The following is a 23,093-nucleotide window of genomic DNA, read 5'->3' as shown; positions in this document are numbered from 1 at the left end:
GGTGAAACTAGACTAACAAAGGGGGAGTGTCACATACAGGTGTGTTCCATGATTGTGTGCTGCCAAACACAGATATATAGAGCTTGACCAGAGCCAGTCCAATCTCTGAACATGGATAGACAAGGCCAAGCAAACAGACAAGGGGAAGTTCTTCCTCAAGGAAGAGGAGGAGGAGGAGGAGGACTGAGAATGCGTGGTGGAGGAATAGGGGGAAGAGGAGCGCGAAGACACTGTGCTGTCCCGAATGAAATTCGGGCCACAATTATAGACCATGTCATAAACCATGGCCTCACAATGGCAGAGGCAGGTCGTCGAGTTCAGCCTAATGTGTCTCGCTCTACAGTCTCCTCCATCATCCAAACCTTTCGCAGGGAAAACAGGTATGTACTCTATGTAATCTATGATGGAATTATATGTTGTATAGGACAGGGCACTGTGTGTGAGGCAAAAAATGTATAACTTACTGTGGAGATTTTGTGTGCATCTGCCTACAGTGGTAGGTCTATACTAGCAGGTGGAGAGGACTAGTGGAATGTTTTGATACTAAATATGACAAGAAATATATTGAACAAATTACTGTAAACTATGGAATTACATAATTTATACAGTTTAGAGAAGTATTCCAGTCACTGTGCAGCGGGAGAATGAGTACAGCGACCACTGAATAAGTCCTTGTTTTTTGATTTTGTGTTCATACAATTTACTACTGTAATGTACATTTTCTTTTTACATATGTATGAAACTTTCTTTTGCGTGTGAATAAAAAATGGTTATCATTTCCTTGGTAGTGTGAGTGCAGTCTGTGATGTCAAACCTTGGAGGCTACTCTTTTCTGTTGCATATTGTTGGTCCTCTGCCATAGTGACAAAACATCTAAACATTTTGTATGGCAGTACTCACACAATGCCAAAGGGACGATGCATTTTGGGGGCACTGACTATTCAGATTAGAAAGAAATGTAGTTTTGACACATGAGTGAACTGTTTTAGGGGAGATATGAGCTTTTGCAGGTGGACCATGTTGTTGTGATCAACCATCCAGGTTTATTTTGACAAAAGCACCAAGAATGATGAGACTGTCCGATCTGTGTCGAGAAATGAGCCAAAGCTATTGAGAAGGATCTTTGCCATTTTGGAGACACTGACTGTTTAAATGAGAAAGGGATTTAGATTGAAGCCTGAGTGAACAGTTTTGGAAGAGATATGAGCTTTTGCAGGTGAGCTATAGTGTTGTGCTAAACTGTAAGTGTTTTGCCAAATGATCTTAGAGTTTTGAGAATGTAATTTCTGTTTAAAGAAATGAGCCAAACCAATGGAGAAAAACTGTAAATCAAGTGGACTTTTTGAGCTTTTATGTACAGTCGACATGTCTTAGTAGAAATCTCACTTTCATTTAGTGTAGTGTTATATTATATATCAAAAATGTACACACCACCCACTACATCACAGGCAAAAAGAGGAACTGAGAACATGCAACATGTTGCTGAGTGAGTTTAAATGTTACTGGGTGGCAAAGGGGCATGGAAACTACACTGAGTTTGGTCATTACTGATGGATATGCTGGTGCAGAGTCACTTACTGTGTTTACAATATACAGTGCTCAGCTCCCCTCCAGCTGACCATGTTATACATGAAACCAGAGACCTTTACATAACAGCTCACCAGCCTGTCTGGCCACATTCTGTGTCTATCGGCAGGACTTGCTGAGTGACATACTGACTTGCACTCAAGCAACACGACGTCCCCTCTACTGACCTGACAGAGTCAAACGTGACAGCTGGCTACCAAATCTTACAAAGTGATTATAAAAATAAATAAACACATCTATTATGTGAAGCTTTATGCAGAAATATTGTAAACTATCCAAATGACAGTGTTTTGTCATTCAGTAAATGTACACTGCAGCTTCTTTTTAAGTCAGAGAGAGTGGCACTCCCATATTGCTCACATGATGGGGGGAAGAGAATCTGACAATGAGTTAGAACATTTTTGATAAGAAGGTACAAGTTGTTTTCTTTTTACTTTATACATGCAACACTGATGTTTTTCTATTGCAGCCTTGATCATGATCGTGGTGATCATGTGGTGGAGAGTAGATACACCTATGGTATAAATTTGAAACGTCTATGTTGCTTCAATCTTGAGTTATCACATTCACAAACAGCCGCAGGGTGACCACAATAACCCATCAGCCTTTTACTGCTGAGGGATAAAAAAAAAGCATTTATTATATTCAGTAAAATATTATTCTGCACATGGCCTCTTTATCAGTGGCATGGCAGTGAGGAGAAAATAAGATAAGAATAAAAATCCTTGAGTAAGCTGTAGAAAATCAAGTCGATAAAAACTTAAATTAATCAATTCTGCACCTTTTTAAATTGTACAAGATATATTAAGGTGTACAAACCACAGGTAGTTACTAGAGATGGACCGATCCGATATTACGTATCGGTATCGGTCCGATACTGACCCAAATTACTGGATCGGATATCGGCGAGAAATAAAAAATGTAATCCGATCCATTAAATATCAAAAAAGCACCTCACAAAACTTGCTACGCGGGGTAACTCGGCTCATAACCGTAGCACGTAGCAGCAGTGTGCATCACGTGATAGAGCGGCTGTGTGTATTTGTAGCCTTGCTAGCAAACTAGCATTTCATCTATGAGGACGTTTTCCCAGAGAGAAGTAAAGCAAGTGTGTAAGTTCATCTCTGAATGTCTGTAAATCATTCCCACGTTAAGCTTAACAACCATACCTGGAGCGACTGCCTCTCTCTCTCTCTCTCTCTCCTGCTGCTTCAATCGGGTGAAACTGCTTAATGATCAGCTGATCGGCTTTTCTGTCGCGAGTCCGTCTCTCTTCTTAGTTTTTGGCCCACTTCTCACCAGAAAGAGGAAACCAGCGGCTGAACAACAGCAGCAGGTTTAAGCTTGATAAGCTGTTGTTAGAATTTATTTAATATTACTTTCTACACCAGGATCTTTTTCTACGTAGCTGACGGCTGGTAATTGTGCAGGGGCGGATCTAGCAAAGTTTAGCCAGGGGGGCCGATAGGGCATGAACAGGGAAAAGGGGGCACAAAGACATACTTTTCTTTCTTATTCTCATTTAAAATGTCTAGTTTTTAATAAATAATTATCTGATTCTTACACCCAAAGTTTTAATCTTGTGTAAAATATATAGAAGTCCATTACTGTATATAGTAACTGTTAAGTCTAATATACCCTAGTAAGCTATAGTACTTTTTCCTTTGGGAAGATACCATCTGTGCAGTCTGCAATTCTGTTGAAGAAAGATGTTGAATCTATTTAATTATTCTTGAAAAATAATTTATTTTTGTGCATTTTCCCCCTGCATCAAATTAAATTTGATTACATCGATTAAGCATCATGAGGAAGAGGGTGGTTCCCTATTTTTTTTTTTTTTTGCTGGGAGTTTGCAACCCTATTAGTTAGGTTGCTTAAAATTTCTTCTAAGTACTCTTTAAAATACCAGAATAGGGAGGATGGAGCAGGTTTAACTTTATTAGATTGATCAGTGTTGCTGAACTATGACATATTTTGGACGCAGTGTATTTTTTACATACAGGTATAACAGAATAGCTTTAGTGTTGTTATTTATTTAAACTTGAGTATAAACTTATACAAAATGCAGCAAGATATTAAAAAAACGTTTTGTTGATTAAAAAACACACTATATCGGATTCATATCGGTATCGGCAGATATCCAAATTTATGATATCGGTATCGGTATCGGACATAAAAAAGTGGTATCGTGCCATCTCTAGTAGTTACAGCATCAGTCTGACCCGTTAAATATAATATGATACTTTATCTACTGAAATTTTGCCATTTTAAGTTTACGTCACAAGTAAAAGGGTGAAAAACGCTGTTAAATATATCTAATGAAGTGTTAAAAACATTCTTTATGAGAAGAGAAAATGCTTCTCATGGTTTTATGTGTGCAGGCAGTACGTTTGTGGAAACAGTACCAGTGCTACCATCAATGTCATCACTTACCCACTTGAACTATATTCTATTACATTTCCTTTCTACTTGAAAAACATGCCCCAGTTCATTAACAGCTTCAAAACGAAATGATCAATATGACCATCCTTGGGCTGTATGGATTAGAACAACTCAGGAGACTTTTCAGATAAAATATTTTATTTTACTTTATTTCTTTGACCTTTTTAAAACCTACTAAATCTGTCAGCGATTCTGATTATAATGAATCTGTTCTGAATATCCTGAGCTGCATCTCTGCCAAGTTTCATTCAACAGACATGAAGCAAAACAACGCTACATTCATTTTAATTTTAGCAGCCGTGGGTTGCCCCTTTACTAACTTTACTCTGTGTTTTAGTAGCAGACTGTACCTGTTCCCTGTAGGGAACTAGACTCAAAACTACAAAGGAGCATGTATCTGTTCTCCCATTAAGAACTTCAAAGCTAATCACTTAAAATCCTCATCTTGGACAAACTCTGATACTATTCTATATATAACGCTAAAAGAAACATCCAGACTAAAGAGTCTGCTTGAAAATATTCAGTAAAAGTCTTTACAGGATTTTGTGATATTTGTTGATGTTTATCTCTGCAGCAAATGAAGTCATCTCGACATCTACCAGGTCGCTGGCAACCCATTTAGGGTTAGGGTTTTTCACAAGTTTCGTCTATGATAAAAAATGGACGTCTATTTGGATTAACCAATTCAATTCAATTTTATTTATATAGCGCCAAATCACAACAACAGTCGCCTCAAGGCACTTTATATTGTAAGGTAGACCAAACGGACACAATCTTGGCATAACAACCGTGTTGCCAAAATGAATGTATTGAACTCCATGCGAAATGTAACATCTTCTAGTTTCTGAAAATTAGCCTATTTAGCAAGTGTCTAAAACAAAAATATCCTTGACATTAACATTTATACTAAGCAATGACTTAGTGGGTGTTAAGAGGTTAAAGAGCCTGAGAACAACATGGTCATGTAAGGCCTTAGTAATGAAAACAGTAACTTACAGCAATTTCCCTGCAGGCAGACATTGATATTCCAGTGCCTTCTATTTGTTTCAGTGCATACTCCTTCTCATCTTTCCTGTGGTGAGAAAAAGAGAAAATGAAGAATATTAGAAGATGGCCAACAAAAAGGCTTTTTGAGGGTTTGATTAGTAAAGGGGGTGTTTTGCAAGGAGGATGAGGACAGCAGAGGGCATAAAAAACATTCTGTGGGTCAAGTTCCACAACTGCCATAGAGGAATCCATGTTATTAGTGATAGCTTTTGGCAGCAAAGATCCATTAGTTCCCTGCAGGAGTGCTCCCTAGGTCTGGATAAGTGCCCCCAGTGAAATTCCCCTTGATGCAGGGACGAAAACTCGAACTACACACTGACACTTCCACAGCTCTCAGTTGGCAATTTTCCTCTTTTTGCAAGGTAGTCATTTGCCGTTGTGCATCAAATTTGAGCATGAAAATCAGTTAATAAGTGAAATGTGAGCCCGCAGGGCCGAGCACTTTCAGCAGACCAATATTGATTATTTGAGATAAGCAGAGTTCCGGTTAAGGAAGCCCAGCCTGAACACAGAGCAGTGGAGAAAATAAGGGCTAAAAGGATTCATAAGTCTGTTTACAATAAGCAAAGAGGCATGATTAAAATGTAAACACATTCAGTGGACAGTGTCCAATAACAACTTCATTCAGTGAGCAGCCTGCACAGATCAAAGAGGTCCTCGTGGTGGTAATATCAAACACTTTTCAGCCTAATTTGCATTGGAGATGGTCACGGATTAACTGGAGCTCTCAGGCACACATCTCTAATACTAATTCAGCTGCACAGATGCTCAAAACAGCTCAAACATTTAATCCTTTAGTCTATAAAAAAATTGCACATTAATATAATCAATTTACTCAATAAAACAGTTTATCCACTCCGTAATGCAAACCAGGACAAACTTACAGAGCTTGACATATAAAGATGGATCCAAACACTGTAGACCCAAATCTATATGCTTGAAATTTCAATTTTATGTCAGAAGATGAAAGTGATTATGAAACAGGTTCACTGTTTTATAGATTAAGGAAGCCCCACTTAAACACATTACACTATTAACATATATAGTGTTTATTTCTACTGTGTGCGTCTTCTGTAGTCTATGTAGTGCCCATAGTGCCCTCTGTGCTTGCAGTACTAATTATGAATGTTTGCTAATAGAGGTGAGGATTACCAGATATCCCAATATACAATATTATCACAACACTTCACTCACAATACAAGACTATTGTTATTTGTAACCTTTTTTAATAACATTATCGACATTTAAAGTGCAAATTATGACTTCAAAAAACTGTCAATGTCACAGTCTATTCAAAGGTGGTGGTAAAGGTGCAACAACCTCAAGCTTTGGAAAACCATTACCATTGGTTGCTGGTCACCAAATGAAATTTTGTTGTATCTTTCAACAATGACAAGTGTGTTATCACATTGTGAAAAAAGCCACCAATTTTGTTCTAGCATGTGTGTGACTGAGCCATTGGCTTGCTCTGAATAACTGTGTCCAGTGTCTGATGGTTTTTCAGTTGAGCCAATTTAATGTAACGTAACATTAGTCAAACAAACTTACATTAAATTGGATGGTTGTGCATGAGATGAAACCTCTTCTTTGTAGTACTCCCAGAGTATTTTAATTCATTCATAACACTGATATTTGGCATCCCTATTTAATAGATTATTGCCATACAAAATATCGCAATACTATGCTGAATAGTTTTTTGTAACCCCACCCCTGTTAGCTAAATTATTCCACATGCTTTTTTCTGTCCTAACTAAAACATTTGTGTTGACTTGATAAGCAAAAGTAACTGTAACTATCGAGTGTATTTGGCAATTTGACAAAAAATTTTAATTCTGAAAACGTTTGATCAAGAGTTTAAAAAAAAAACAAACTAGGGTGTGTCCCTCATGATCTGTCTGCTAGACGTTACTAATGAGACACCCTACTCAGTGTTATCCATGGTAACTGGCCGGTGTTGTGGTTGTTTCTTCAAGTTGGTCGTTGTCTTTTTTCTGAGTGTCTTAAATATATGCGCATATATCCATACAGTATATGCATCCTCTCCAAAGCAGGAGGGTTTAAGCCATGTGGCACATCAGCAGTAAATTCAATAAATATCAGTTATTCACAGCCCAAACAGGCACTGTCAGATCTACCGTAGGCAGTCAAAGAAAGAGTCACAGTTTTACACTAACTATTATTATTTGCATTTCTGCACCGTGTTCACATATGGATACATTTTTGTATGACAGACCTTTAACCTGTATTTCTAGATCGCACGGTGGACTATGTTCACAGACAGTGATCTCTGGAGCTCCTTGGCCCATACAGTGATTTTGTGAGACACATCCATGAAATTAAAAATGAACGTTTTCTTCATGAAAGAGCAAAATGTCTCAGTGTAAATATCATAATTCTATGTTGGATTCTGTATTCAATGTGATTTGAAAAATCACTACATTCTATTTTTAATGGCTTTTTTGAGAATATGCAAACTGTAATATTTTATTATATTCGTAACAATCCCTGAAGTGATTGTTATTTTGGTTTCTATGAAGCAGGCCCAGAGCACTCTGAGGAGACACACCACTGACTATCAATCCTTTTCAAATTGGCGATACATTGCCCCACAACACCCACAGGGCGAGTGTTGGCTTATCTGCTCAGGCCCCTTCAGGCCAGCGCACAGGTCTTGTGATGGTGTGCGCGAGCCAGCTCTGTCTGCCTCTGCCATAATGTCTCTACGGTTCACGTCTTCCTCAAAATTTGGAGCTGCGGTCTGGTGCCCTGGTGACTGGCTCTTAGCAGATAATAACACCCTTAAAATACACACATACACAAGTCAGAGAAAATCAGCACTGGTAATGTTTGAACAAAGTTTTCTTTGGACCTGAACTGCTGTGATTTCATAGAACATTGTCACAGTACACCCACAACAGATTGTACCAACTAGTGCTCTGTTCTCAAAAGCCATACAGGATACTTGTAATGAACCCACTGATACAACTAACAGGAGCTGACCGGAAGCAAGACAGATAAAGCCCTAAAAATAGCTATAAAGAAATTAACAAAACTTTGCTTTTGATGCTGTTTATCCAACAGTCACGGTTAAAAGAAATTTCAATGACTTCTTGACCCATACATCCACCATGAATTCCTTCCAGGACTAACTTTATGTTACTGTAAAAACATGCATCCATCACTGATATAACTATCTATAATGTAGTTATTAAGACACACTGAGCTGTTGGTGGGACGTGTTCCACTTGTAAAAAAAAAAAAGCAAAACTGGATCTTTATACTTCCAAGACACAGCATTTTCACATGACAACAAGGCCCCTTAGGCTCCTTAAGCTTTCTTAAGTTGAGAAAGCAGCAAACAATGAAAATTATGCATTACTTTAAATTCTGCTGCAAAACTGGGGTAAGTTATGAGTAACATTTTAGGTACTGGGAAAAGGAGGCTTTGCTAAGCATTAACATTTCTGGGAATTTATAACGCTCTTTATTCTCAGGGCCTTGCATCCTCTGAGGGTCAAAGCCAACTGTCTGTCAAATTTCTGAATGAGACAGCTCTGTCAAGAACAGAAACAATGACCACATTCTATATTTTAAGTTCTCGTCTTGGGCCTGGATACATTTATTTTTCAGACCTTATGGCTCACCGGATTATAAAGCGCACTGTTGATGAACGTGTCTGTTTTCATACATAAGGCGCACCGGATTATAAGGCGCATTAAGCAAAACAAAACCGTCAAATTTTACTCAACTCATTCTTCTTGCTTCCTCCACTTCCGTACCATTGATTCATTAGTGCTGAATTCTCTCGCAGCTGCTCTATTCCCATGTTGTTGCAGTATATTAATGACTAACCTCATATTGTAGATGGATTATCTCAGTTGTTCTCCTGACTGAAGTTTGGTCTGTTTACAGCATCCTGCCATGCAATTGCTTGGCAGGATGCTATTAAGTGGAAAAAAGTTAGCATTCATCCTCCAGCTTCACTGTATTTACGTAATGCTAACATAGCTGTGTTGCTAGCGATCGTGTAGCACATCATTATATACCAGCTAGCCCAACTTCACTAACCCTACTTCTTAGTAACTGGTATTCTTAACCAGTTATGAATATTGACTTAATAATGGCTATTATAAATGTGGAAAAGCTAGATGTTCCCTGTGACACTCCTTTTAGGTTGGATCTAATTGGAGTGATACTGTTCCTACTGGTAATAAAACAGTGCTTAGCTTTGCTATAACAACACTGACAATTCCATTCCATTCCATTTTATGTATATAGCACCAAATCACAACATCAGTCACCCCAAGATGTGTTATATTGTAAGATTAAAGACCCCACAGTAATATAGAAAAAATACCCAAAAATCAAATGACCCCCTTTGAGTAAAAAGTGGGGGAAAAACTCCCTTTTAACAGGAAGAAACCAGAACCAGGCTCAAGGAGAGGCAGCCCTCTGCCATGACTCGAAAAAAACAATTTATTTACATATTTACTTTTTTCTTCTTACACCGGATTGTATATTTGTACATTTTTATACATGCTCTTTATCTCACTGTACAACTGTATGGTGACAATAAAGGCATTCTACTCTATCCTATTCTAAAACGAGTAATACATGGGAAGAAGTCAAATTGGGCCATCTGTATAATAAGTTCATCTAATGCTTAAAATTAGTTTCTCCATCTCAGATTTCGAGAAAACTTTATGACAAAGCATTTGGAAGACGGGGGCAGCAAAATCAGCTCTTAATGCACTGTGCCCTTGGTTAACGCTGCTTTTCTTGGATGTAATTTTTAGATCAGAGTGATTAACCTTTTGGCTATCGTACAAATGAAACTTGTAATATTCAAATAGGAAGCGCACTGGCCAGATTCTGCCACTTTTTTGGACTGGGATTTTGCCAGTTTGCATAAGGAACAGTGACACCGTTGGCACAGCAGAGCAGAAATGTGAGAACGTATCTGTCCTGCTTTCTGTTGCTGATATATACATCGTGGTCACACGCTGTCATATGCTTGTCAGTGAGTGTAAGCAGCAAATGGCAGAGAGAAAACAATGTGTCAGAAAGAGGGAGAAAAAAAGTTTGGCACTCCACGATGCTGAAAGCGGGGCCAAGAAAAGCCGCTCAGGTGTCACTATTGCGCGAAGTGACGATAGAATACGATAGAAGCTACCTTTGCTGCGACCGCCGACAGGACACTTGTCAGAAAATAAACAGCACCGCGGCTTTACATTGTTGTTTGGGGGTGTTGGGGAGGAGGAGGAGGAGGAAAGGGGGGAGCTCTGAGGTTGGGGACGGAGGAGGGGGGGGGGGACCGTTGGCGAGTGAGTGCGTTACATGAAAACAAAAACACAGAGACACGGGCTATCGCTTCGGGGAGCTTCAAATCGAACGCCCCGTTCAGCACATAACCGAGGCGTGTGTTCACAAAATGCATCCCGCGGTCAGTTTTATGTCAGCATACACAATAACGTTCACGGTTATCTTACCCGTCTTTGCGCTTAGCTTTATAAACGTGCCCGTAGGTGCCTCGACCCACTTTGCAACCTTCATATTCGAACAGATCTTCTACTCTCTCTCTCTCCGCCGCCAGCTTTGTTTTGAAGTCGTAATCCATTTTAACCCATAAATACGCCTTAATTTACAATAAAATAAAATATTAATTATAACATGCATTAATTAAATAATCTGGTCGTTTTATTCCCCCACCATTTCCTTGTTTGGGATTTTGGTCTGCTCCGCTTAATGTTCACTGGCTCGTTGACGTTTCTAATTGGCGCGCGTGGCTCGCTGGGTATGGTAGTTCTTATGAGCAGGCGCCGCAGTTTGCCGCGTTGTCACACAAGCTATGGCAAACTACAACCCGCGTTTCTCGCTGCTGTTCGTTGCACTTTGCGTACTCATGAAAGCTCTTCAAAAATGCGGCCGTCGGTGGTTTGAGGTTACCTTTTTTTAACGTCACGTAAGATGAATAAATAAATGAGCTAAACGGATCCTCGTTATCTGGATTATTATTATTATTATTATTATTATTATTATTATTATTATTATTATTATTATTATTATTATTTAATGGTCGTAATAATAATGGTATTGCAAAAGCTGAACAACTGTGTACATATGCAGTGTATTCATTTAATATAATTAGAGTGACCACTTCCCACCAAACTCAATGTGATCCGAAGGGTATGGGACCTATTATAAATTGTTTAAAGATATCAAGTGCTATGTGTAACTTAAGAATATGTGCAAACATCCTGGGTGTTTCTGGGGTTGTTTTTTCGGGGGATAATATGAGTTTTCCAACTTCTTAACTGTTATTTTAGCTGATGTTTTTTCTGATAAGCATCTAAGTAGGTCGCTTCATCTCTTTTTAAGACACAGTTTTCTTTTGAGATTTAGATTCATTTTTTACTTTTGTGAACTACAGTCAGCCAAAAAAAAAAAAAAAACAAGAAAATTGTTTAGTGCAGTTAGTGGTAAACATATGAAATGTCTTCCATAAATAAAGGTTATGAAAAAACAAAACAACATGATGGAAGACCCTTGCCTTCTATAATAATCGATAGGTTTTTGACATGCACACACACCTGTATATGTAGATGAGTGACGTCATGTCATATGTATGTGATTCATACTTAATTACTGTCCTTCTATTGGGTGACAATTGTATGTGTGAGTTCCCACTGCCCGGAACACAATGAGATGAGACAAGTAAGTCCTGTAACACATACAGTAGATTTTTATTATCCTTTGGGATTTCTTTCACCTGTTTTCCTTCTATGAGTACACTCTTTTGCTAAAACGAATACCTGCGCAGTCCAGTTTAGTTCTATCAAATTTAACAATTTGGTCATATTCTCATTTAAGTGGTTTATATCTGATATTCGCAGTTTAATATCAGTATTATAGTACCATTAAGCCAAAAAACAAATTATACAGTTTAAAAAAGAGGGAGCGTACAAACGAAAAATTTATGTGATAAGTAAACACAATGGCTTGTGTTAGAAAAACACGCAGTTACGTAATCGTCGTGAACAGAAGAAAACTTCTCAGAAAAGGACTTTTACACGAATATGCCGTCAACTGTCATACTGGCCTTCGTAAACTTAAATTCAGATATCATGTAATGTTGCTGTTTATATATATATATATATATATATATATATATATATATATATATATATATATATATATATATATATATATATATATATGTATGTATGTATGTATTTCCAGAGGAAAGCTACATGCAGGCGGAAAAGTTTCATGACGGAAGACCCGCCTTCTATTATAATTGATAGGTTTCTGACCAATCACAAATCCCAAGATATGGCTTCGCGTTCGGATTGGCTCGAGGTGAGGCTTACGTAGGGCTACTGCCAAATAAAAGCTCCGCGCGGTCTCCATTCAGCGCTTACACAGTATGGCCGGCGATATTAGCTAGCGCTCGCTAACGGTGTTCTCTGCTAAAGGGAAGACGGTAACTCAAGCAAATCAACTCCTGGATTGTTTTAAGGACTGAACCTCACTAAATAATAACAGGTCGAGGAAGGAGTAATTAAGCTGTAAACGTTATAAACGACGTTGTAATATTTTTGGTTGTTGGGTGTCTGTTGTCTCACGATGGAAGATAACGGTGCACATTTCTTCGAGGGGACTGAGAAGCTATTGGAGGTGTGGTTCTCTCGGCAGGATGAGACCAAAGGAAACGGAGACCTCCGTACCATCCCAAGGTTCGTGTCACTTGAGTATCTCCGGGGCAGTGTCAGTCCACAGCAGCCTAGTGGTACATTGACAGAAACACCGGCTACATGCACGGCTTCAGTGGTCACTTTTTGAGATGTATAACATCTATAATATTGAAGATATCATGAATATTGTACAGTCCCGTTTCCGTTGACACTGTATTCCTTATAGTTATTAATCCACCCCTGGATAGACGGCAAGCATTGAAGTGAACCAAATCTAACCGTGGATCCTTAAGCTGGGGAGCTAGCTAACGTCGCCATTGGAAAATGGACACCTCCCCCTTTTAACAGTGGCTGAGTCATTCATTCTTCACCCTGGGAGCTTGCGGTAATTAATATATTCAGCTCCCATCGCTTGTTTTTGCGAGATGATTTGTCGCATGAGGCTTGGACGCCACCATGACAGCCAATTTAGAGCTACTTCATTTAAGCTAGTCCCTAGGAAAAATATTCGAATTATCAGCCGTCTCCTGAATTCTCCGACGCTGTGCAGACTGCTTGTGATTTAGTGATGAGGCGATCTTATTGTCGTTATTTGCCAATTGCCATATATATTCGTGCTCGTGTGCACTAAATTGCTTGGTCTTTGTAATTACATATGCTTTATTTTTTCCTGCGTCACTCTACAACGAGGGGGGCATGTGAGACATGTGGTCGTCCGTTGTCACCGCGTGCCTTGCTGGCACGGAAATGGATTCAAGTATTCCAATTCCACCTTTAATTTTTTTAATTCTTTACTTTTTAAGGCTCATAAGTGATTGGGGAAAACCGTCAACCTATCCCTCTGCCCTTGCGGTTGCTAAAGGCTGGCCCCAGGTCTGTTACCGCTGTCTGTTTAACCACAGAGAAACTGCGTAAAGTCGTGTTCACGTTTTCGGCCATGCGGTGAGCTCGCTCCTAGTTGCTCTGATTGGTTAGAGGGTTCCCTGTTACGGTGTGCCGCGGGGCACTTGGTTACGTTTAAGGACTGAGGGGGGCATGGATTCTGAAAAATCCATGTGGGTTCAGTTCTTGTGAGAAATTCGGTTTTTGCTTGCTAGCAAAATTAGCTGGTTTGAAATGCACGTTTTAAATAACCTTTAACAAGGAGAAACCTTAAAGGCAGACTTGTACCGTGTGTGATAATGATTTTTTGCTTCCCAGACTTTAGTGGAACTTGTCCACTGTAAAACAAATAGATTGTTTAAAATCACCTGGGTTATGTCACCTATGGAGGTAAGAATGGTACTGAGTCTTTAATGTAAGTGAAAGTGTTAATGGTGTCCACTGCCTTTGCTTAGGGTTTTGTTTTTAAATCTTTTTTTTTTTCGCTCTCTGGCAGCTTGTCATTTCATGACTGGTTCAAGGAGGCCAAATCATCCCCAGTGATGGGTGACTTTTTCTGGTTAATGACCAGATCAGGGGCTGGTTTATGACAAGTGTGTAACCATTGGAGTGAAGGAAAGCTGGCATTAATTTACAGCCAGAGGGCAGATTAACGGCTCAAAGGGACACTGTCAGTGGATCAGACTCGATGGACGTTAGCCAATGTCCAAATAAGACCACAAGGGCATCTGATTCACAAATGTGAAGCTTGCTCACATTACCTCTGCTGCCACTTGTCAGGGTTCAGACTGCATACCAAGCACTTCCAGTGATTGTAGGGGAGACTGGTTCATAAAGTTTATAAAGTAAATTTACTGTTCCCTGTGTTCCAGCCATCCAGTAAGTGACCACTTTTCTGTCTGATAAGCGGCAAACGTTCCAACATGTGCCGTCTTGATCAGCCATGTGTTCATAATCTCTGGGATACATGAAAACAGGTTTGGCGCTTTGCTTTCTTTGAAGAAAATATGATCTCGTTGCACAGCTAGAAATAACCTCTGGTGTCGATTTCACACCGAGGTAGGAGCTGACACAGCTTGCTAATGCTTGGCCTCTGGTATGAAACTGGGAAGTAGGCATGTCTCAACAGCTGTTATGTTGCGGGAAGTGATCGAGCTGAACTGTATCCAGACATACCTGTAATGCCTTTGTTCATCTTCCAAATACACTGTTGACATTGCAAATGATATAATATGATTAAGAAGAGTTTAGATGGTACTATGATATACACTCATTCTCATCAGGCTTGGCCTTGATGGCAAACTAAAGATGTTGAGTCTTTGCATTAAGGACAATGCCAAAGAGAAGCTGGTATATAACAAAACCATCTTAAAGGCACATCGCCTGCATGGCCAGATTTAGAGTAGCTTATAGCATGATTTAGAGTTTATATCATCTTGCTCCAATGTTGGTCCTCGGTGCAGGACCTTTGTTTATCTTCTGAGACGTGCAGTTTTGAAATCCTTCACATCCTTTTATACAATTTTTGCTATGCACAAACTAAAAACCAGATTTTTAAATTGGTGGTGTTTTGGGCTGGAAGTGTAAAAAAACCCCAAACTGTTTACTTGTTCATGTGTTGACCTTATTTGAAACTTGATATTTGAGCACATTTGACTCCGTGATACCATACCTAGCTTTTTTGCCCCCACCCTCTCAGAGGAAGTGATGTTCACAACAGATGACGTAAGCCTGCCACTCTCTGAGGACAATGTTAAGGGATTAGATGAAGTGTTGTTTGTGGTACTGGAAGGTAGTAAACATATTTGTAGTGTAGTTTCTTGGGCCATTAGGCCCGAATACAAAAGGCTGCAGTGTGAACTGTATTATTCTTGATTTTGTTGTCTTTAGAACAATGTCTGAGAGATGCATTGTTTGTGTTTATTTGTTTTTGTGTGTGTTTTCCTCAGTCATCTAGTTATTTGTAGATTGACAAGGTAGAAAGGAACATAATTGGGTCTTGCATTTTTGCCCACAGCCTTTATGCATACTGCTGCAGTCTGGTTACTGAGGGGCATTTCTTTTTGTTAGGTTCTCTAGAAAAGCCAGTTTCATAAAGCATTCATTATTGAGCTGCTGGTATGCTTTCATCAAACACTTTATTTCTTGGAACGTTTGTCTTGCAGCCCAGGCCCCCACTGTGAATGGGTTTGGCTGCTCTTCCAAGGTTATAATGTGACCCAGCTGTCTGGGTTGTGTTCGGGGGGCAGAGGCAGCTGCTAGAAGGTGTGTGTGTCTGCTGTAGGTGCAGAATAAGTCCACATTACCCTACAGCCATCTGCACATGGTGGAAAACACATTTCAGTCTGAACAATACCTCTATTGATATCATCAGTATTGTATGCCCAGAGCATACTCTGGCACTGAAATTGTTATATGCACTTACTTTTTCAGTGTAAAGACTACAGCAAGCTTCATAGACATTTCTGTTCAAAATCCTGAAAACATTCCAAACTTGGCCATGTTACATAACCATCAATAGTTATTTCCTGTAGTGGGTGCCACTTTAAAATGACCTCAAAAGAGAACAACTTTGTCTTTGTATGCATTTAACTTGTGTTCTTTTTCTTTCAGGTTTGAGTGGGACAAACTTTTGGAAAATGTGCATTGTTTGATAATAAGTGTGACAAAGACTGACAAGCAGGAAGCTTATATACTCAGGTGAGTGCCTGCTCGATACCTGCAGAAAGTCTTTCCAACTAGACGTTAACCTAATTTCCGTTAATGACAGTCTCAGGTGTCAGTATGGACATGTACTCTACATGCTACATGCAGTCCTTATATAAATGTGTAGTTGTGTTAAGGTAGGGCAAGTATCAGCATGTCAGATAAAACTAACATGAAGCTAAAACTGAAACCAGTAAGCTTAACTCTACTTGGGTAATCAAACAAGTATGACAGACCTTCCCAAAGTGTGGGGCCCGCCCCCTAGGGGGGGCACAGAGCCATTGCAGGGGGGGCGCGGCATGAAAGAGGGAGGGAAACAAAACGCTTGGACACTGCTAGCACAGGGCGGCCACAGAAACTCAAAGCAGGAGATGAAGCATAGCTGAATATGTTTCCAAACCAACTTCATTCTAAGCCAAAGACTAGAAAATATGGTGAAGCATATCTTCCCTTTGGGTTCACCTGCACAAGTGCCGAGGTAGGTCTCCCTGCAGGATTGGTTTTCCCTGTGTCGGGAGCAGCGCTGGGCTGTTCAAATCACGGACAAACAGGATCCCACAGCTGTTTATGTTTTTGAACCCATTTTGAAAAATTTATTGATAGCAATGTTGAATATTATTACACATGAAAAAAACAACTACATGTAAAATAATCACACCACGACGCCTCTGCCTTTGTAAATGGAGGGACAGTAACTGCCTGTGTATGTAAGCGTGTAAAACCTGCAGATAGTCAGATTAACAGTATTGTTTCTCTATCTGCCATTCTGCAATTCATCTCATGTAAACAATAACGTGGCGCACAGCGTGACGTGAAAAACGGCACATACCTTTGACATTGCGCAACAAACTCTGTATTCCTCGTCCACGCGTAAACGCAAAAAAGGAGTTTTAAAAAATCTCCGTTTTCGGTGATTCGAGATGCCGTTTACGTGTGGACGAAACAGCTGCGTTTCCAAAAATCCCTGTGTAGGTGTGGACGTAGCGTAAAAGAGTTAGTAGTTTATTTCCTTACTACCTGTAATTTATTGCAGATTACTTGTATTTGCTTAATTTTTTACTAAATGTTTGAGGTGTGAAATAAACCGCAATGGAGCAAAATATGGGTGTGTGTGGTTGGAGGATGTGTGCGCGTGTGTGTGTGCGTGCGCGCGTGCGGGGAGGGGGGGGCGCAAACATTTTTCTTGTAAACAAAGGGGGACCCAGCAAAAAAAGTTTGGGAACCACTGAAGTATGACAAGTTGAATGGGAACTAGGGTGTGGCTTTTTCTCTTCCTCCTTTTGCTCACCTGTCCACCTTTTGTTTAGAAAAAGGAGAGAAAGCCTTCACTGAAGTTTTACCTTCCCCATTACTGCTCTGCAATGTAGCAAGTTGAAACAAATATAGAAAAAAATACCAGACCTCTATTACACACATCAATATTAAAAGATTTCATTTTACGAATGAGTAGCCGAGGGGCTCGGTTTGCTCATTTTCGGTAAATATTACAAAGATGCCAGGCTTACTTAATCATCATTATGTATCATAGAATATAATGAGGGAAACGATGCTCTGTGGTTATTGGTGACTAACTCCTTGTCTCTACAGTGAGAGTAGCATGTTTGTCTCCAAGAGACGTTTCATTTTGAAGACATGCGGAACCACCCTCTTGTTGCAAGCACTGGTGCCTCTGCTGGAACTCGCCAGGGAGTACTGCGGCTTCGACACCATTGAGGTTAGACTGGCGTAGCATTTGCATGACAAACCTTATTTCATCTCAATCTGAACGAGCTGTATCAATGAAGCTGATTAGTTGCGTAGGTTTATTCATTAGTGTCTCGTTTGCAGAATTTCTTCTACTCCCGTAAGAACTTCATGAAACCAGCCCATCAAGAGTTCCCTCATCGAAACTTCCAGGAAGAAGTAGACTTCCTCAGCCAGATTTTTCCCAGTACGTGATACATGAAACTCTGAAATGTGTTACACACACAAGTAAAGGGTAGGGCTGTTCGATATAACGATATATATCAGATGATGATATAAAAACATCTATCGTTTCATTTTACGCTATCGTTTGTTTCGTGGTGTCGCAAAATAAACTGTTTACGGAAATATTTTTTTCATCGTTTTGATGGTCACTGTAGTGGCTATATTAATTTCCTAAACTTATTTAATATTATTTATTTTATATAACCACACCACAGACGGACAAGCGCCTGTTTTTATGCGTTGTCTTAGCAACAACGACGGTAACACCATCGCTTGTCCGCTTGTTTGTGTTCCACATAAACCTTTCACAATAAAGCTCAAGATCCTGTTGAGACTTTTCAAAATAAACTGAATCACATGAAAGAGCAGATTATTTACAGATGAGAAGTAAAAAAGAGCCGCCAGGTGCTTAAAAAATAAACCTTAGACTCAAATGTTAGAACAGGCTTTTCCCCGCAGCACGCCGTGTAATAAATACTCACAAAGAAAATGGCGGCCGTTACAACTTATGTCTAAAAATGTATAGTTTCATGCATCAGTTAAAACACTCGACTCCAGGTACATGACGCGCAGCTGGAAACACTTCCCGCAAGTCGAGCTGCCCAAGATTCATCGAATTTATAGAAAATGTTACATTTTTGTGCTTTATATTGTTATCGGGACGATAGAATTATATCGGGATATGAGATTTTGGTCATATCGCACAGCCCTAGTAAAGGGTGTTTGTAGCACAGTCTGTTGAATCCCTGACGCTCTGAATTTACAGCTGGAAAATGCCCCTGGTTTATGGCTTGCTCCTGGCAAACAATCTGCTAGTTGTTTAAACAAAAAGCTGGGCTAGTTGACAAATCTAAAAGACAGAACTCCTCAACCACTACCCCCACAAAAAATTCAAATCAAACACACTTTAAATGATCAAAGTGAAACGTTAACCAACAAACATTTCATGTGTTAGCTGTATTAAGCAATTAGCACATTCCTCATTGATCAAACATAATCTTAGCAGTGCTGTTAGCAGTAGGCTTCTCCTATGCTAACATTGACAACTTAGTTCTATAGCTTATTCTGACAACACCAACATGCAGCTTTTTAGCACAAAAGAACTACAGAGCAGCACTGCTTAACATAGCTGTCATCTATTTACCCTCATGAATAAAGTAATAAAACTGTTTGGAACTGACTAGCGGGGTTAGCGAACCTTTAAATATCCAATCATGAGACACCCTGATTCTGATTGGTTAATGCAACTCTTAGGTTTATGTTTTTATAGATCAGGTAATCATGTATCTGTGATCATCATCTGTACCCAAGCTGTTTTAATCGTTTAAGAACAAATGTTGACTGTTGCTTGTAATATTGAGACTATGGAGTGCATTGTTTATACTATAGCTGTGGGGACAATGAAATTCAGTATTATCACAGACTGTAATCCTGTGTAGCTTTTACCATTGTGGCTTCTCTTCAGAGCTGCCTAATGTTTTTGAGTTGATTACAAACGGTAACCATAATATTCCCTCCTTTTACAGATGGTGCAGCCTACTGTATGGGACGTTTGAACTCTGACTGCTGGTGAGCATTAAAATATCCCACACTGGCTTAATATGCTAATAGCTAAGATGGTCAAGATTTTCAGTCATGAAATATAATTAAATATTTGTGGTTTCTGGAGTTCAGTACTTGTCAGTGAATGTTGGTAATCTGTGACAACAAAATGCCAATTCATGAGGGAATTGACCTTTAGTTTAAATTGAAAGGATGTTCAAGGCCTCCTCTCATAGGTAGCAGCTCCATGCATCCTCCAGGTTTGAAAATCTTTAATGCCCCCTTGCATCTCTCCCACAGGTACCTGTTTACTCTGGATATGCCAGAGTACTGGGAGAACAAGTATGCTGATCAGACGCTGGAAGTTCTGATGAGCGACCTTGATCCAGCCATCATGGACCAGTTCTACATGAAAGACGGTGTTTCCGCAAGTGAGGTCACTCGTGTAAGTTTTCCCCTGGTTTCCCCCCAGAACAAGCATGTGATAGTAGTTTAACCTTCGTAATCATGGTCTCGTTCTGTTCTCGCAGATGAGTGGAATTCGTGACCTGATACCAGGTTCTGTGATTGATGCCACAATGTTCAACCCTTGTGGATACTCGATGAACGGGATGAAGACTGACGTGAGTGGCGTTTTGTTTCTTCATCATAGTTGCGTGCTCAAGCAAATCAGTGATGTGACTTTGCTCATTTTCCCCACAGGGAACCTACTGGACCATCCACATCACCCCAGAGCCAGAGTTCTCCTACGTCAGCTTTGAAACAAACCTCTCCCAGACATCATACGATGAATTGATCAGGAAGGTTGTGGAGGTGTTCAAGCCAGGAAAATTTGTGACTACACTCTTTGTCAATCAGGTGCATTTCAAATCCAATTTTGCATCTACCCGGGGGGGGGGGGGGGGGGGGGGGGGGATTTTAAACTGCTTCCTGTAAAGTGGTTTGTTTTTGTTTTTTCTCCTGCAGAGCTCTAAATGTCGCAGTGTCTTTTCTACTCCTCCAAAAATGGAGGGCTACAAGCGCCTCGACCGCCAGTTGGCTCAGTTCAACGATTACAATTTTGTCTTCACAAGCTACACCAAGAATCGCCAGCAGAACCAGCAGCAGAGCTGAGGGTCGAGGATGAAGAGGCGCAAAAAATGTGGCGCCTCGGCGCTCCCACGTTGCAATGCGCTTCACCACCCAGTAGCGAGCTTGTCGTCATCGTCTCTCCTGTCCCACCCTCCCCGCTGCTGCTGTCGCCATCCAGATTGTCCTGGTGTCAGCGATGGCGCTGCTGCCCCTACTTTAACTTCCAGTTTGAGTTGTTTGCATTGTTGTACCCGTGACTTAGATCCCTTGCATGAAAGCTCTTTTCTCTGTTACGATATTCTAGCCCACTCTTGCTGTGATCTTGAAGTGCATGTAGAGGTATTAAACACGCTCTATTTCAGGCTGTCCACCTGTGCCCAGTACAACGGTCCCTTCCTGCAGGTGTCCCCCCTCATTCCCCACAGACAAGGCTTCCGCCCACCCTAGACCAGGACCCTGACGTGCTCAGATCAGTCCGCCTCTTATAAGCATACTTTAGATCTCATCCATTGGTTTAAACTTCAAATTGCACCCACCCACCTAGCTAGCATGACTATTTCTCTACTCTGTTACTGAGTTTATTTTAAAAGCCCGTTTACTCAAGGTACTTGGAGGCAAATCACCTCAGCTCAAGTCGTGCTGAGCTTGGGCATTGTGGGATTGTCTTTGAAATGCCATCTTGCTTTGATGTTGCACTAAAGGTTCAAAAGTTCTCATCTTATTGGTCAAGTTTTGTTCTTTGGCAGCTTTAAATGGTAAACTTTCAGCTTGCACACTTCAGATCTGAGCTTGAACTTTTTACATTGGCCCACATCTGTAGGAAGCGTCTAGATATTTCAACCCAGTCATGCAGCATTCACAGAGGGTTTAAAAAAAAACAAACAAACAAAAAAAAAAAAACCTGAATGTAGCGCAGGCCGTGCAGAGCGGCTTGCTCGGCCATCTTTCGAATGTACATTTCTCTGGAAAGAAAGCCTGGAACAGGTTTGAGCTGAATGTACGACTCCAGACAACGCGCTCACAATGCCCTCTGCTGACCGGCCATTGTTCAGCCCCAGCCCACCGAGAGCCAGCCCTCCTGGCCACTCGCACTGTGTCCAGCTCTGAAAGGAAATAATGAATCAGACACTTTTTGCTTTAGTTGCTCACCAAAGCATTCCCCCCCCCAAACATAATATCCATCCTGTCTCTTTCTGCCACATACAGAGATGTAAGCGCACAAAAGAGGCCCACTAGTCTGAGCATGCCAGGGTGATCCCAGATCATTCCGCATATAACCACTACATAAACTGCCATTTTTTTGAAATTTATTGTGCCCTCACTTTTTTCTTTTTGTCATTTGGGTCAATGCCCTTTGTTTGCAGGGGGAATCCTGACACACTGCATGTGACTACTAGTGCCGTGTTGCTCAACAGTGTAATGTAGCGCTGTCTCTGCTGTCAGTGTGTGTGCTTCACCTTCCTCTTGTTTTAAAAGCTGAAAGTTGGAACTGCCCCAACCTGGTGCATTTTGGATAGGAGGTTTTGTTTGTATTTTATTCCCCCTTTTTGTTTTGGTTTTTATTTTATTTTTTATAAATTTCATGTATCTGTTTTAACTCTTATAGATTTCAGGCTTCAGACGGGTGCTGAAAGCAGGAGAAGTTTCAGTCTTGTTTGTGGTTTTGTTTTTATTTGATACCCTACAGCTAAGGTTTAGCTTTTCCTGCCAGAGAATGCTGTTAGAATCTTGCAGATGTGATAGTTTTATCCTGATTTCAGCACTTCACATCATCTAAGGAACTTAGCATGCTAGTCAAGCTAGCACTTGGTAAATTTATCTATATAAGGGCAGGAATTTTGAAAAGTGTCCCTCTAGTGTGGCTACGTGGCTTTTTTTTTTTTTTTTTTTTTTTCAATTTTAAGATTAAATGACTTGTAATGGTAGTCTGACTTATATATTTTAAGAATTTCCATCTAGCAACAGAAATGGTATGCTAGCTGTTGGATTAAGTGCATTTCAGCCTTGTTGGTGTGGATCATTGGTGTTTTTATATGGTGAACTCTATTTTGCGGTTTAATGGTAATTGAATTTTATACAAAATATTTTGTATTTCTGCTGCGGACCAATTTTATTTTTAATTTTTTTTTCTTTCTGCCCTTTGTTTTCACAAAA

At 40.1% G+C, this 23,093-nt stretch overlaps 2 protein-coding genes across 3 annotated transcripts in view; one reads left to right on the top strand and one right to left on the bottom strand.

Moving 5' to 3' along the window:
• cdk19 (cyclin dependent kinase 19) overlaps window positions 1-10,849 on the bottom strand; it is a 66,437-nt gene extending 55,588 nt beyond the window's left edge. Inside the window, exons 1-2 of one of the 2 annotated variants that reach the window (XM_085134215.1) lie at window positions 10,566-10,849; window positions 5,026-5,101 (exon numbers count right to left, since the gene is read on the bottom strand). In XM_085134215.1, coding sequence (XP_084990341.1) covers window positions 5,026-5,101; window positions 10,566-10,693 — 204 coding nt within the window. In that variant the 5' untranslated portion in view covers window positions 10,694-10,849. The remainder of the gene's footprint in view (window positions 1-5,025; window positions 5,102-10,565) is intronic. The other variant, XM_085134214.1, reaches the window with a different exon arrangement.
• A 1,635-nt stretch (window positions 10,850-12,484) lies between these two features.
• Window positions 12,485-21,113, top strand: amd1 (adenosylmethionine decarboxylase 1). The gene is made up of 9 exons (XM_085133149.1): window positions 12,485-12,812; window positions 16,266-16,352; window positions 17,946-18,072; window positions 18,186-18,288; window positions 19,853-19,895; window positions 20,169-20,313; window positions 20,399-20,491; window positions 20,571-20,726; window positions 20,835-21,113. The coding sequence occupies exons 1-9, from the start codon at window positions 12,703-12,705 to the stop codon at window positions 20,979-20,981; spliced, it is 1,011 nt and encodes a 336-aa protein (XP_084989275.1). The 5' UTR covers window positions 12,485-12,702; the 3' UTR covers window positions 20,982-21,113.
• The last annotated feature ends 1,980 nt before the right edge of the window (window positions 21,114-23,093 follow it).

This window comes from Neolamprologus multifasciatus, chromosome 15, assembly GCF_963576455.1.
Source record: "Neolamprologus multifasciatus chromosome 15, fNeoMul1.2, whole genome shotgun sequence".
NCBI lineage: Eukaryota > Metazoa > Chordata > Actinopteri > Cichliformes > Cichlidae > Neolamprologus > Neolamprologus multifasciatus.
This window is presented reverse-complemented; position numbering and strand designations above follow the sequence as displayed.

Excerpts from the sequence above, each read along its gene's own strand:
- amd1 (XM_085133149.1), top strand. The coding sequence starts at position 12,703 with ATGGAAGATAACGGTGCACATTTCTTCGAGGGGACTGAGAAGCTATTG. Across the intron at positions 16,353-17,945 it reads CAGGAAGCTTATATACTCAG|TGAGAGTAGCATGTTTGTCT; the intron begins GTGAGTGCCTGC and ends TTGTCTCTACAG. Across the intron at positions 20,727-20,834 it reads CTACACTCTTTGTCAATCAG|AGCTCTAAATGTCGCAGTGT; the intron begins GTGCATTTCAAA and ends TTTCTCCTGCAG.